This window comes from Ixodes scapularis, unplaced genomic scaffold (genome assembly GCF_016920785.2).
Source record: "Ixodes scapularis isolate PalLabHiFi unplaced genomic scaffold, ASM1692078v2 PGA_scaffold5__190_contigs__length_132052651, whole genome shotgun sequence".
Taxonomy (NCBI): Eukaryota; Metazoa; Arthropoda; class Arachnida; order Ixodida; family Ixodidae; genus Ixodes; species Ixodes scapularis.
Window position 1 is genome coordinate 113,370,707 of NW_024609880.1, and position 14,201 is coordinate 113,384,907.

At 50.7% G+C, this 14,201-nt stretch overlaps 2 protein-coding genes across 2 annotated transcripts in view; one reads left to right on the forward strand and one right to left on the reverse strand.

The window, feature by feature from the left end:
- The window catches only part of LOC8027343 (protocadherin-16), a 223,240-nt gene that overhangs the window by 201,051 nt on the left and 7,988 nt on the right, over nt 1–14,201 (forward strand). Inside the window, exons 6-10 of the mRNA XM_029968511.4 lie at nt 5,597–5,704; nt 5,804–5,905; nt 6,960–7,085; nt 10,429–10,519; nt 11,899–12,182. Coding sequence (XP_029824371.1) covers nt 5,597–5,704; nt 5,804–5,905; nt 6,960–7,085; nt 10,429–10,519; nt 11,899–12,182 — 711 coding nt within the window. The remainder of the gene's footprint in view (nt 1–5,596; nt 5,705–5,803; nt 5,906–6,959; nt 7,086–10,428; nt 10,520–11,898; nt 12,183–14,201) is intronic.
- LOC8027342 (mitochondrial intermediate peptidase) overlaps nt 6,794–14,201 on the reverse strand; it is a 44,800-nt gene continuing 37,392 nt past the window's right edge. Inside the window, exon 16 of the mRNA XM_029968508.4 lies at nt 6,794–7,064. The gene's annotated coding sequence lies outside the window, so the exon portion shown is untranslated. The remainder of the gene's footprint in view (nt 7,065–14,201) is intronic.

Genomic DNA, 14,201 nt, shown 5'->3' on the forward strand with positions numbered 1-14,201 from the left:
CAGGCTGTCCGAGGTCTGGTGTCGCTACGGGTTCCCCGAGAGACTGGTGAGTGACAACGCCTCGATATTTTGCTCGAAAGTCTTCGCGGCAACCTGCCAGGCCCTCGGGATTAAGCATTGTAAGACTTCGTGTTACCATCCCCAAGCAAATGTGACCGAGCGGCGGAACCGCGACATCAAGCCGCTGCTCGGGGCGTATGCTCGAAAGCAGCGGGACTGGGATCTGCATTTGGATTCGATTTCGTTTGCATTGCGGTCCAACCTCAACCGCAGCACTGGGTTCACGCCTGCGCTTTTGAACTTCGGCAGAGAACTCTCTACGCCGACCGATGCGGTTCTTCGCCCGCGACAGAGCGCGGCCAGAGCGATGCCCTCGCACGAGGACTTCGCGACGCGCACAAGAGAGCGACTGTCGCGGGCGCTGGACGCCGCCCGCGGAAACAGGGCTCGCGCGCGGGCGGAGCAGAAGAACACCTATGACAAAGCGCACCGCGATGCGCAGTTCGAGGTGGGCGACACCGTTCTGCGGCGAAGTCACGTGCAGAGCGATGCGACTAAGTTCTTCTCGGCGGCGTTGGCCCCCAAGTGGGTTGGCCCCTTTGTCATCGATTCCAAGAAGTCTCGACTGACATACACGCTGAGGGACCAGAATTCTGATCTCGTCCGCGGGACAGTTCACATCGGCGAACTGAAACCCTTTTTCCCCAGAGAAGGGGATGAGCCGGTCAAGCGGCCGCAAAGGGGCATTCGCGGGCACCAACGATCTCAGGAGTTCCTGGGACCACCGCGGCACAGCTACAACACGCGTAGCCGGAGGCAACCCGATGGGATCGGAACCTCGTAGAGTGCGTGGCCCGGGAAAGGGAAGAAGAGGGGGGAACGATCCGAAATCGGCGTTCCCGGCATTGTGTTTTTGTTTTTCTTTGTGGGTGGGGGAGGGGTGTCTCGGAACCCTCAGTGTTAGTTTTTGTTTCTTGTTTTTGCTGTGGAATGTTTTTCTTTTTTTTTTTTTTTTTGTTTGTGCGGCGTTGCTGTTGGTGTTGGGGTACTGCTCCCTCGCTGGGCGCACGCCTTGGACTTTTCCCGTCTTGTGCGTCATCGCCCCTGCGGCTGCTGCTTCGAGACGCAACTTGGTGTGCACCGAATGGTCCTCTCTGGGAGAGGATGAAAGGAGGAGTCGCCGTTTGGACAAACACCAGCCTGGGCTGAACTCCTCGTCTTCGGGCAGCGTACTCCCCGGCCGGAACCACAGCTCGGGGAGCCTCGTTGGACGTCCGCGACGCCACACAGGACGCCGGGGTGCAGTTCTCAGTGACATTGGACTTCCAGCCCCGCATCGCTCCGGGAGGGCTGTCGCAGCTGGGTCACAACCACAGTCCCTCTCCAGTGCACCACTTCCTGGGGGGGCCAGTCTCATGGTGGCCAGGCACACTGCTCAAGGACCCCGTTGCCCCGGAGGCCGCCGCCAACCTGAAGTCGACACAGTCTACTGTGAGGTGCTCGGGATGACTGATGGACCTCAGTGAGGACGATCCCTCGGACCAGCGGTGTGTGTGTGCGTGTGGGGGGGGGTCTCCAGGCCAAACCAAGCGACGGTGTTCCCAGCAGCCTAGCCGTACGTCTGAATTCCGGCGTACTTCGATTTTTAGGAGAGGGGAGTATGGCGCACCGTGAATTCACGAGGGCGCCCATCAAACCATTCGGCCAATCTTGGCCGCGACACGATCACATGGTCGTGTTGCCGCGGGGTCGATCGGGATCTCGAATTCGGCTCCCGACGCGCCGCTTTCTCTCCTAGCCACTGGAGGGCGCTGCAGGCGCCCCCGTGGCAGGCGAGGAGAAACCTCCTCGCCCATCGAGAGATATACTCGGTGGGGCAGGGGGCGAGAGGCCTCTAAGAACTCCGGACGCGACCGAGACGCAGGGACTGGCAGGCAAGTGGGTGGCGACCGGATCTAGGATATCGCGGGACGCGAGGCCTAAGGGCCTCCTTTGTGTTTAGCTTTAGCCTTAACGTGCATTTGTAAATAATTGTGTAATGTAGCTTGTATTTGTAGTTTAGATTGAGTGTTTTGTAGTGTTGTGTTTTATTGTACCAATAAACTGGGAGCGGAATCCCGCTCCCGTGAAAGAACCAGGCTGGACTCGGGTTGTTGACGGACCACGTGGGAAACGGCGAATCGGCGGCGGTACGCGAATTCCCACAAAGTTTAATTTTTCCGCACCACAGTCTCAGGTGCTACATTATGATTAATTTTGCCCTCCTATTTTAAACCTCCTCCCTTGCGTTCATCGACCGAGAAGTAGCGAGACTTCAAAAAGCTACGGGAAAGCCGCCCACAGAACAAACGGAGCGACGCGTCGTCTGCTCGCGTTTCTGGTGAGAGAATAGAGAGTTTTAGAATAGAGTAAAGACCCTTGCGTCTGCACTGCGTACAACGCACGCTAGCTGTCGACGTAACGTTACGGAGCGCGTTGAACGCGCATTTTTAATATACCGGAAGGCAAACGCATACGTAACGATGCGTAAAGTCTTGCAGTGCCATCTAGATGTGCTCCTACGAACTGCCTCAAACAATCAAAGGCGGGTATTCGGTAAAGCCAATTTAACACTGCGAATCTCTTCGCTTTGCTACGAAGTGCGTGAATCTCTTTCCAGTTGCTTGTTGTGAACGTGTTTTTTCTTCTTTTTTTATGGCTGTGCGACCAGCAGTTCGATCTATGGTTCGCTCCAGTGTGTTGTGGGATCCCTACTATATTATGTTGGCCTCGTCATTTGCTTGGGAGTATGCAAGCAATACGTCGCACCGCTCGCATACCGACCGCAGAAAGAACACCATTTTGGGTTCGACGGCGTCGCCAACGTTCTTGGCTACCGACACCCATCTTTGTGGGCGCTCGAAAGGGTTCGCGCGTTGATTTTTTTTAGGAGTTTGTGGGTCGCCTGTCAATACTGCCCGATCAGGCCGAGTTCTACTCGTTCCGAGGAAGTCACACGGGGAAGCGCTACCATTTGGGAAAAGGTTTTATCTCTACTTAAGTTCAAGGTTCGATGAAGAGGAGGGCCAAGGTTGTCTAGTGGTCCGGGTCTTCAGTTGGAGGCCTTGCTCGGCACCGGCTCGGCACCGGCTCTTTCGTCTGTCTCCAGCTCCGAACTCCGCGTGTCCTCACCCGCCACGAGCCTCGCCCTTTTTCTCTTCTTCTTCCTCTTTCTTCCACGAGGTTGAGGTCATCTTCAATGGTGAAGCGAACCCGTACAACGCGTGTAGCACTTCCACTGGTTTGCCTCACCGCCGCCATTTTCCAAACTGGAGTAGTCTCGCGCTTTCCCGTGCACGACGAGAGCAACGAGAATAGTACGCAGGGGACCGCTACTTACGCTCGCAAAAAGCGATAGCGAGCGTACGTACGCATAGCTCGCCGCAGTACGTACGTATGGCTCATGCGCGCGCACAGCGGCTCGGAGCACGTGGAGCGAAAGCTCGCGCTGCAGAACCCAGGGATCCTGGGTTCAAGCCCCACCCCTGCTCGTTTCGATCTAGATGAGCATCGCAGCGGCGTGCCGTCGTGTATCACTACTGCGTGATGCACGTTAAAGACACCCAGGCTAGCTGTTGTACTGCACTTAGTATGCCCGTTGGGGCATACTAAGTTCTAGGCTGTATACACATACAGACACAGGTTCTTTTCTTTATACGCGAACGTTAATTGTTTTACATTTCTGTTTTGGCTTTTTCTTTTGCTGTCTCTATTTTTCGCTGTCCTCTTTGGGCCTCGTTACGGGGTCAGTGTTAGCGTTTCCCAGAGGGGGACGTGTGTGGCGTTTCCCAAGGGACGCATTCCATAATGATCCACCAATGGATCTTCCTTTAATTTTTGTAGCCCAAACCAAGGCGTACGCGCTTCGCCCTCCTGCAAGTTCAGACTCGCCCCAGCATCCACGCGTGCATTGGTTTCCGCTCGGTGACGTCGCGTCCCTCTCGCCTTTGTACTTCACTACTCTCCTCCTCTCCACGCGGCGCGCTTCCCTTTCTACTGTTCTGTCCACAGACGGACACCGTCAGCTTTTCCCTACATAAGAAAGACAGTGTGAGGAGGGAAAAGCGCGCACGAGAAGAGCCGTTGTGGAAAGGAAGTCGCTCCTCTCCACTTTCCTTTCTTATGTTGTATCTGACTATAATACAAACGCATTAAAAAAAGTTTTGCGAAAGTCAACTTTGCCACCCATAAGATAGGTCCTGATAACAACCATCGCGGCTGACTCCTTGGCGCAACAGATTCGCTCGTTAGTTCATCCATCAAGTCGCGTAAGCATAGGAAGTCCGCAGAACAATAACAAAAAAGGGACTAGTTCGGTATCTCACGGCGCTTACACAATGACTAATAGCATCGGTCGAACGAGGCGCTCAGGAACAATGGAGGGCGTGACGACGGCAAATTGGTTTGCAAGAAATAGCCTTGGGTGAGGCTGTCTTCATTCGCCACGCACGTTCTAAAAGAGGGACAATGGCACCAGAAGGAACGGAAGTCGCACGGCACGCTGACTGAATCTCGGGCCCTTACCCCACTTCTGACGTATCAAGGGGAGCAATTTCGTTCCGGCCTCAGCGAAACGTATCCAAGCATTTTTTACGTACACTTTCCGCGAGCGAAAATTACAGTGCTCGAAGTCAAACGGCGCACGCACTTTCTGTCAGCTGCTCGCGCACTCGCTCGCGACAGTAGGGCATCGAAGACCTTGGAACGGTTTTACGTTGCAACTAGGATCCAGAAATCTAGCACACGCGGTTTGCCGTGCGCGGACCGCCAAAGGCTGGAAGTCTGTGCATTTAGGTGATATAACCCGGGTCAGTCCTCGTGCACGAAACGCGGTCTTAGCCAGCGCCACGCAGAATAATCAAAGTTTGTGCACCAAAATTGATGACGTCATTACAGCGAGGTCAAGTAAAGACGCTGATTGGACACGAGTGCAGCGTCAGCGTTCGGCCGGGCCTCGTGTCCAATCAGAGCTTCGAAGGACGCTCGGCATCGGGCTCGGGTCCAATTGCCGAGCTGGTGCCATCCAATAGTGATCTGCAGGGGGCTAGCAGACGGTATATTATATAGGCACTAAAGTGGATTTTAACATTGTATTTTTATAGATCAAACTCAAACTACACGCCCTAAGCATCCTTGAAAATTACAATCATGCGTGGTCTTCTTTTCTGTTAAAACGCGACCAAACATCGCGCCATGCCCTTAAGCACCCCAGGAACCCCAAAGTTAGCGATCCGTGGCCTTCGCATACGCCCCCCGAGATCCCAGAAAAAGGGGCATGTCACGATGTAGTACACATATATAATGAACTGTGGATAATAGTCCACGAACCACACCAGACGTACCTCCAACAAACACTGCTTACGCACATGCCGGACATACCTTGTCAACAACTTTTCTTTGACTTGAGCGACACAAGCGGAAATAGCTTATGGGAGAAAATGGGCAACCAAATAAGTGAATCGAACGGGGGATCCTGCCCAAAAATGCAGCGTTTCACATTAAAATGCTCAAAATAAACGACTGAAGTAGTACGTGTCCACATACCATTTTCTCACAGATAACAGTACCAGGAACCACCGTCATGCAAGGCATCCGGGCCGTGGACAAGGACCAACCAGGACCGTTCAGCACGGTCGAGTACTACGTGGAGGACGGACCTTACTCGGTATACGCCCACATACACTTATGTCTTGGTTCAAGGTCCTGGTGTAGCTACGGAACCGTTGTTTACCAACGACGTCCCTTGTTCATCTTCCATACGCAGCACCTGCTGACGTTCGAGAGCAGACTTGAAGGATCTCTGGTCTTGAAGGACAGGCTGGACTACGAGACAGTGCCCAGATTCACAGTCACCCTTCGGGCACAGGTGAGAAGTGTATTGAGTAGCTCTTTTCGCGATCTCATCGCGTGTTTTTCAACCTACCTTCACGGCTTCGTCTTTAGACTGCCAGGCGCTATAAATATCTCATTCGCTCAAGAAGACTAGCGAGCTCTGCGCTTTGAACATGCCTGCCGGTGCGCGCGCTCGGCAAGCGTGCGCACCGCTTTTGTAGCTTCTACGCTCGCTCCTAAAGCAAAACTAAGTACAGTTTTATCATAAGTGCGAGCGTAGTCAAAGCTACAAGCGCGAGCGTTTGGCCCGGAACGACGCTTCAATCGCATACCCTCGCACTTTTTGGTGATGCAGAATATAATCGGTCGACGTCGGCACCGAGGTACCGCAAGCACAAGACGACCAATTTGACTGAAAGTGGTAGTTCCGTACTAACACTGAGTGTTTCAAGTATTTGCGAATATATTATTAATTTAAGCGCATAGATTAGAAGTGTAACAGAGCGCAAAGTGTCGTTAAGATTTGGTGCGTCTCTTGTCGTCATAACTACTAAGAAAAGATGCACGCACGTCAGCAATGCATCACTTCTAAACCAAGGCGTTCTTGGAGCGAAAGAAAAACTGAGCAGAGTTCGATCAGCAATTATCCGCTAGCCGAAAATCACGTACACACGGCGACACCGTTAACGCGAACAGGCTATCGCCGGTTTTCTTCGTTTGTAACTCCGTATTGAAGGACTATCATCAAAACTGGTCTAGTGGTGGAAAGTGCTCAGTTGGGATGCTAACCTCAGTGGTAACTTCTTGATGCATGCCAGTGCCCTTTCCGAAATAAAATGCGAAAAAGCGCCAACAATGTCGCGCAGCGCACAACCGCGTTTCACGATTTTGACCGTATATCCACCCACGCGAGGCAACCGTGTCATCTACTGTACAAACCCGTTTTAATCGATAAAGCGAGACATGGGCCACGGACTAGCAGGGACGGTCTTGGGAGCAGCTGAAACCTGGAGCGGGCGACGGGATTCTTCTGGTGCATGGCGCCCGTAGTGACGTGCTGACGGGACATCGCCGTCTTCTCCCCACAGGACCAAGGGAACCCGCCGCAGAGTTCCCATACGACGCTGGTGGTGGTGGTCCATGACGCCGACGACCAGAACCCCAGGTTCCTCGCCGAGAGATACTTCGTCCACCTGCACGAAAATCCGCGTCTGGTGAGTGTCGTGCAGTCCCGATAAGTAGAAGGTGAGCACGTTGGTTGCAATAGACCGACCTCCCAGCCAGTTTCACTGCGCCACAGCTGCCGCCATGCATCGTGGGAACTGCATGTAGTCTTTCTGCACTACCGATAACCCCGCCGAGGGTCCGCGCGAGCATGCAGAGAACGAAATGGCAGGAGCTGTCGACTGAAACTGGCACCAGCCTCCTATGAACAACAATTATGGAGGCGTCACGCATACGTTAAACGATTAGCGAGATCGGTCTATTAGACGTTACTGATAGTACAAACAAAAAAAAAGTCCGTTCACCTCCACTTCAGCGTTCGCTCCGCTAAAGTGGAAAGAGTGGAAGACCTTCTAGAAAAAAATAGCGTACTACCGTCCTTTAACGTGTCGACTGTTGTGCAAGCAGCCGTTGGCGCCGACTTCGCTCACTAGTCATCGACAGTTTAAGAAACGTAAAATGGAGCTTATTACGTTCACGCATCTCGCGTCGTTATTTGTCCTAGGACGTTCTTATCGACTAATACCGTCCTCTCATTGGCCACGGAGAGACAATAATAGGCTCGGAACTCATCACCTACGTTTCTTAACTTAACAAAACGTTTTGACACACCGTTAGTGTTCGATCAATAACGCTCCTCTACCGGTATTCGTGTATCGGAGACACCGGTGGCTCTGACGGACCCGTGCATTTCAAGACAGTTTCTACTTGATCAGTCTTGTCTGTTACTTCATCTTGAACAATACAAGGTTAACCGAAGCTGCGAGAGTGTACGGCGAGCGAAAGGTAGGGTCACCCCACTCAGACATTCGCGCGTCAGAACCGTCTCCAAGATCGCTGCCCCCGACAACAATGCTCACTCATCCACACCACACGCAAACACGAAGAAACCCCATCCCCCGACCCTGGCACGAGGGGGGTGTCAGAGTCAACAATAAACGACCGAAGACGTCCCCAGAGAAACGCAAACTTTCGTTAGCTGTACAGCGAAGCGTGGCGAGGGGACAAAGAAAACCCGGGGAGTGTCGATGTCCCGTCTGGTCGCCCTCGCGAGAAGGCGGCGGCCGAGTACGCCACCCGAGCTGTCCGGGCGGACAGCAGAGGACCCCGAAGACAGGGTCCTATCCAACACCGCCTAGAAGACAAGGCCCCAGCGTGACGTCATCGTTAGAGGCTCGCTCTCGTTGCGAGACGGCGCTGATTGGATCCGCTAGTCACGACGTTTGGGAGAGGAGAGGGTGCAGGCCTTGGGGGTTCGAGGTGGTATTGCCCTATCCCGCGCGTACCTCCGAAGGGTCCCCCCCGTCGCCGCCATTCGTCTCGCCACAACACTCAGTGGCCCGTGCGGTCGGCCCTTTTCTTCGCGACACCCCGACCGTGACTTGCATATCCGTTCGTGACCTTGGGCCGTGTACCGTGGCCAGTCGTTGTCGCTGCCATCGCGGGAGTCACTCCCTCGCGCTGTCGTTGTCAAACTCCTTTTGTAAACGCGATCCCTGACGTATCGCCCGACTCGGCGCTGAAGTGCGACCGACCGTTTGTCGACCGTTTGTGACCTGGACTCGGAACTGGGTGACGTCTAGGGATTAGAGTCGAACCGCGGCTTATAACAGTTACTTACGGCATTGGAAGATGCTGTGCCAGTCAACCATGGGAGAAGATATTCCACAGGGTTCGAGTAAGAGAGAGAGAAAACGAAACCTGAATCAAAAGATGAACCAGAAAAATTAGATTTCTCAATGAGCTGACGCCCACTAAGACTAATATTCGTTGAACAAAAATTTCATTGAGGGTGTCTGTAGCATTTGAGCTGAAATTTAAAAAAAAATGTAAGAAAGACATGTTTCCTTTTTTGCTGACAAATTCTTCTCAAATAAATAGATGCGACAGACCTCCACAATGCCATTTATTAGTTTAATTAATATTAGGTCCAAAAGGACGGCGGTTGATCGCGATATTTAATTTTTGTTTTCATTATAATTTAATAACGTCATGATTTCAAGAAATCGGCTCTATCACCACTGTAGCGTCACATTCAGACAAAGTTGCAGCTTTCCGCGATCCGCAGTTTATTCATGCGGGCCAATAAAAAAAACATACTTCCATGTTTGCTTTATTTGGGGGTCCCTGCATGTCGCTTCTAATGTTTGTAGAACTCCAGAAGTATTTTATAGTGCAATACACATCATCCCGCTTTCTTTTGACTTCATACATAATGCAACTATGCTGAACTTTTATTTTAGGAGAATGAAGAAGATTACTGTTCGTTGACAGGGCCTTCTGCAGGGAATCTATGCAAGACACTTGTAAACAAAACTAAGACTCGCTAATAATAATATTATTATTTATTTCAATATTGTACAAATGGTGGGGAAAGAGGAAAAAGCTTCAAAACCGGAAGTACATTTTTATTTATTTAAACACCTTACACACCCTCAAGGGGCATTATGTAATTGGGGGGGGGGGGGGGGGGGGGTGCAAGGCTGAATAAATTGAAAATACTGAGCACAAAAACAACAAAAATCAACCGCACACATGCATCAAAGGCCCCAAAAAAGTAGCTAAATCTTGGCGAAAAAGAACTTGATTATTTTGACAAACAATGTTATCGGGCAAGTCGTTCTAGTCAGCAAAGGCGGATGGCAAAAACGAGCAGAAAAACAAGGATGACTTACAAGGGATAAGTTTAATCTTACATGAGTTATCGATGCGGGCTGAAACATATAACAGTTGAAAAAGAAGTGATGAGTGAAGTGATGACGAGTAGTAAATTTTATGCAGAAGACATAGTTTTTGATACCCTGCGGCGTATCTCAAGTGAATGAAGGTCAGCACGAGTTTTGAGGTTAGTTACACTGGTATGACGTGAGTAATCAGAAGAAAAAAAAAAGTGAAACGAACGGCTTGGTTTTGAAGTGCTTCCAGTGAGGCAGATAAGTAATGATAATGAGGGTTCCAAATGCTGCAAGCGTATTCCAGGATCGGTCGAACAAGCGTGACCTATGTTAGTCGTTTAAGAAAAGATGGGGCAGAATTAAGGTTACGTTTTAAATAACCGAGACTACGGTTAGCTCTTGAAAGAATGTAATTAATATGCATGTTCCACGATAGATCGGAGGTTAAGTGAACTCTTAGGTATTTGTAAGATCGGACTAATTCCAACGGGGTATTTTGAATATGATATTGAGTAGGGTACAAACAAGAATTATTAGGGCGAATGAAACGGACGTGCTTGCATTTAGAAGAGTTTAAAATCATGACCCATGAGCTGATATTTAGTAAGTCATCTTGAAATGGACAAGTTACATATGCTGTTCAATTTTAATATTTCAGGGGGTTCCTCTGGACGTGAAGCCGAGCAAAATTCAAGCTGAAGATCCGGACGAGGAGATCAGAGCTCCCATTAAATATACCTTCAATTCAGGTAAGCACTTCATACACAATACCACCAGCCACGAGCGGCGCAGAAAATTGAGTTGACTAAATTAGCAATGCCTTTTTTTTTTTTTTTTTTTGCCTTTAAGTCTACTTTAGTGCAGTTAACAGGTTCCATTGCTACTTATACCATTCCGATAATAGCCTTCTGGGAAGTGCCACCTTTGTCTTCTGGGATGTGCTTCACTTTCATGAACTATCATATATTGTGCATGCGCTCCACAGATGGTCCCGGACATTTCATTGAATGCTGTTTCTCGAAGCCGTTTCATCGAACGCCATTTCATCGAACGCCGTTTCATCGAACACCGCCTAGTTGATTAGTAGGAATTCTTTTATCTAGGAAATAGTTTTCCTTTTGACACAAGGATAGCAGACCTTTCTTTTCCTACAGAGGGGAACTAATAATAAACTCTGTTATCTCCACTGCGCCTTGCATTTCTTCTTTTTGTTTCATAGCAACTCATGACTTGTGGTGCTAATTTGGTCATTAACAAACGGGAACGCCGTCTTGACATTTTATGAAACATGTGGCCATCGGGTGTGGTGACGAAGGTACGTCCCTTCAAGGCCGTATCCTCGTTTTTGAAGAGAAGTATTTTGTTTCAAGCGCAAAGGCCATCCTTGAAGTAATTACGTGTTTCCATGTCGCATGAAACAGATAAAAAACACCTACCCCTCTTTATTTATCGCAGTCGGCAAAACCGTGGACCTGCCGGCTTTTCAAGGTATGTTCTTGAAAAGAAAGCTATTCTCCTAGGATAGAATAAAAACGCAAGTAAATAAAAAAGTAAAAAAGGCGTAGCAAGGAATAGTTATATGCCTTTCCGGATGTACCTTTCATTCGTGAACAAATAAGGAAGTATGTAGTGGCATAGCCTCCTCTATAGAGGAGGCTATGCCACCGTATAGAGGAGGCTATGGTGGTGGAGTGCAGACACTTCAGTAAGTCACACACAAACTCAAGCTTATCTTCTATGATTCATGTTCTATGAACGGCGTCAAGCGATTCGATGGAAGGGCGTTCGATGAATCGGCGTTGGACGAAATGCCCCCTTATTCCATGAAACAGCGTTCGATGAAATGTCCACAGTTCAGCGACTCGGCATTTTTCTTCCGGGTGATAAGCGCTGGAAGGGTTTATACACGTTTTGGGGGCTTCCCGCTCCTTTCCAATGCTCCTCACCCCGGCAAAAAGTGCTGAGTTACCGAACTGTTCACGCGTGTACGGCGTCTGATATTCGGCAGAAGTTTGCCACTGCGCATGCTCAGAACGCGGCCCCGACGACAAAGATGGCGGCATGCAGAAACGATTATAGCAAAAGGTGACCAACCTAACCATCCCTAACGTGGTCCCGCTCTCTACAGACGCCCCGGAGTACTCCTACTTCGAGCTGCACCCGCAGACGGGTCACGTGACCCTACAGCGGCCGCTGCCCGAAGGCTTCGCGCTGCCCGTCACGCTGGTGGTGCGCGCCACGCAGAAGGACAACGCGGACCGCTTCACCCTCACCACGCTCACGCTGACCGGAGACAAGTTCCTGCCCCACGAGCTCCACTTCCTCAACTCCCACTACGAGGCCAGGGTGCTCGAGAGCACGCCTCCGGGCCAGATCGTGCTGTCCCTCCACACCACCAGGGCCACCGAAAAGGTGCCTCGCCTAAAGCCCCTCTATCCTGGGAAAAGTGGCGCCATTCATTGTTGTGGGAATGCTCGAGACACGGGCCGCGGGACACCTCTGGGAAGAACATGGCGTCTGAAATGTAGCTCAGTGCTGCGCTCCGTACAGGGGCGGATTTAGAGGGGGGGTCCGGATGTCCTGACCCCTCTTGATTTCTGCTTGTGTAAATTTTAGGGCGTAAGACGAAGGAGAGGGGGAGGGGGTCCCTAACCATATGGTACGCTGACCAACACCTGACCCCCCCCCCCCCTCCCCCCCTCCTCAGGAAATTCCTGCATCCACCCCTGGCTCCGTATATATGCTCCGTTTACCCTCAAGCTGAGACTGCAGCCGAAGCTACAAGCGCCAGCTAGCGCGAGCTCTTGGCTTTGAGACTTGTATTTCTAGCACGAGCGCTCGCTCTGCGGAACAAGGCTTCAAAGCAGCAACCTCGAGCTCTCGTGCTCGTGCTCTCTGCTTAAAGGAGCGATGCAACAATTTTTGTACTTTGCGCAAATACCGCTTAAAACGGATCCCTAACGTTAATGACCTATGAAACACGCGTTCGTTTTTCTCCCCACGCAATAGAAGTCCCAGAAAAAAATTAAAGAAAAACGAGCAGCGTTCACCCCCTCAACTCGCAGCCAGAACAAGCGGCCACGTGATCTGGAGCCGATTATATGCCGCCAGTGTTGATCATAGCGACGCGCTGGGGTTGGCAAAGCGCAGGACACGCGCTGAGTTCCAGACATTGTTATGGCTCGGCTGTTGTCGTCGTTGCAGCGATTGGACACGGGTCACTACCCGAATGCTTCTCGAGCTAGCAATTATCACGAGCCCAAGTCGAGTGCCCACGCAATGCTTGGGTCCAATCTATGAACCGTATTCAAATATCGTCACTTGGGTGTACTGCGATCCCCACGTTACGTCATCAAATTTAGCAAAGGAGAGATTGAATGAAAATGATCGCTTTTGTCCTTGAAATTACACCGCAACAAAGGAGTTTCTTGGCCAGTGGCGTTGCGTGTGAGTATCCTTGAGTCCCAGGTGGGCCAGTAAGCTCGTGTCAAGTGAAAAACATTCCAATTGAATATCGTTGCACCACTCCCTTAAGGATGACGTGCGCGACCGAAAGCGTCGCTGTGGTCGGCCTTCTACGATTGGCCGAACGCTGACTATGACGTCGGAAAGGGGATTTATCATCGACGGAAATAAGAGGAATGAAAGAACTTTAATTTTAACGGTGTTGGCAGTGTTCCTTTGAGAGTGCAATGATTTCAAGCTTCCACCATGCTATTTACAAACACCATTGAACTTGTTGTTGCCAGTCCGGCGCCATGCTTGAAATTGTCTATACTGTTTCACCTTATGATGTACCGCAGGAAAGGCTACAAGCGCGAGCTCCTTGCTCTGGGGCACATCTCGGCGGCACAAGCTCTCGTGACTTAAGAGCGGCTGCCAACGCTATGAGCTCGCGCTTCTAGCCTTCGCTGCGGTACAACATAAGGTGAAACGAAGTATATAGTTCACGCTTTTCAGACAGCGCCGCTAGCGAGATCGTACCCCGCTCGAGTCAGAGCTAACACAAAATGGGGTCCGCCCTCTTGCATAGTTCTACACACTTTTACCAGGGGTATTGCGAAACTCGCTCATCAATGCGATATCCGTAGCGCCCCGTAACGGAGTTCTGGGGTAAACAGAAGCAGCTGTACCACGTGCTAAGACCAACAACGGCCACCACAGAATCTACTGTCGTCGCAGTTACCATTTGTTCAATCAAACTAAAATCGGGCCGAAGTGTGTTTTTTTTTTTTTTTTTTTCGTTATGCAAAGAAGTATGACAGTAGCTTTCTTGCAAATTCGATGGTCATTTCAAAGGCAAAATCTTATAACTTTTGACTTCATTGGCATCCCAATCAAATGTTAATGAACGCAATAGATTTGTGTTGTACTGTCGCACAACTGCACGCACACGCAACAGGAGTGCCAGTCAAATGATGCATGTTGTAC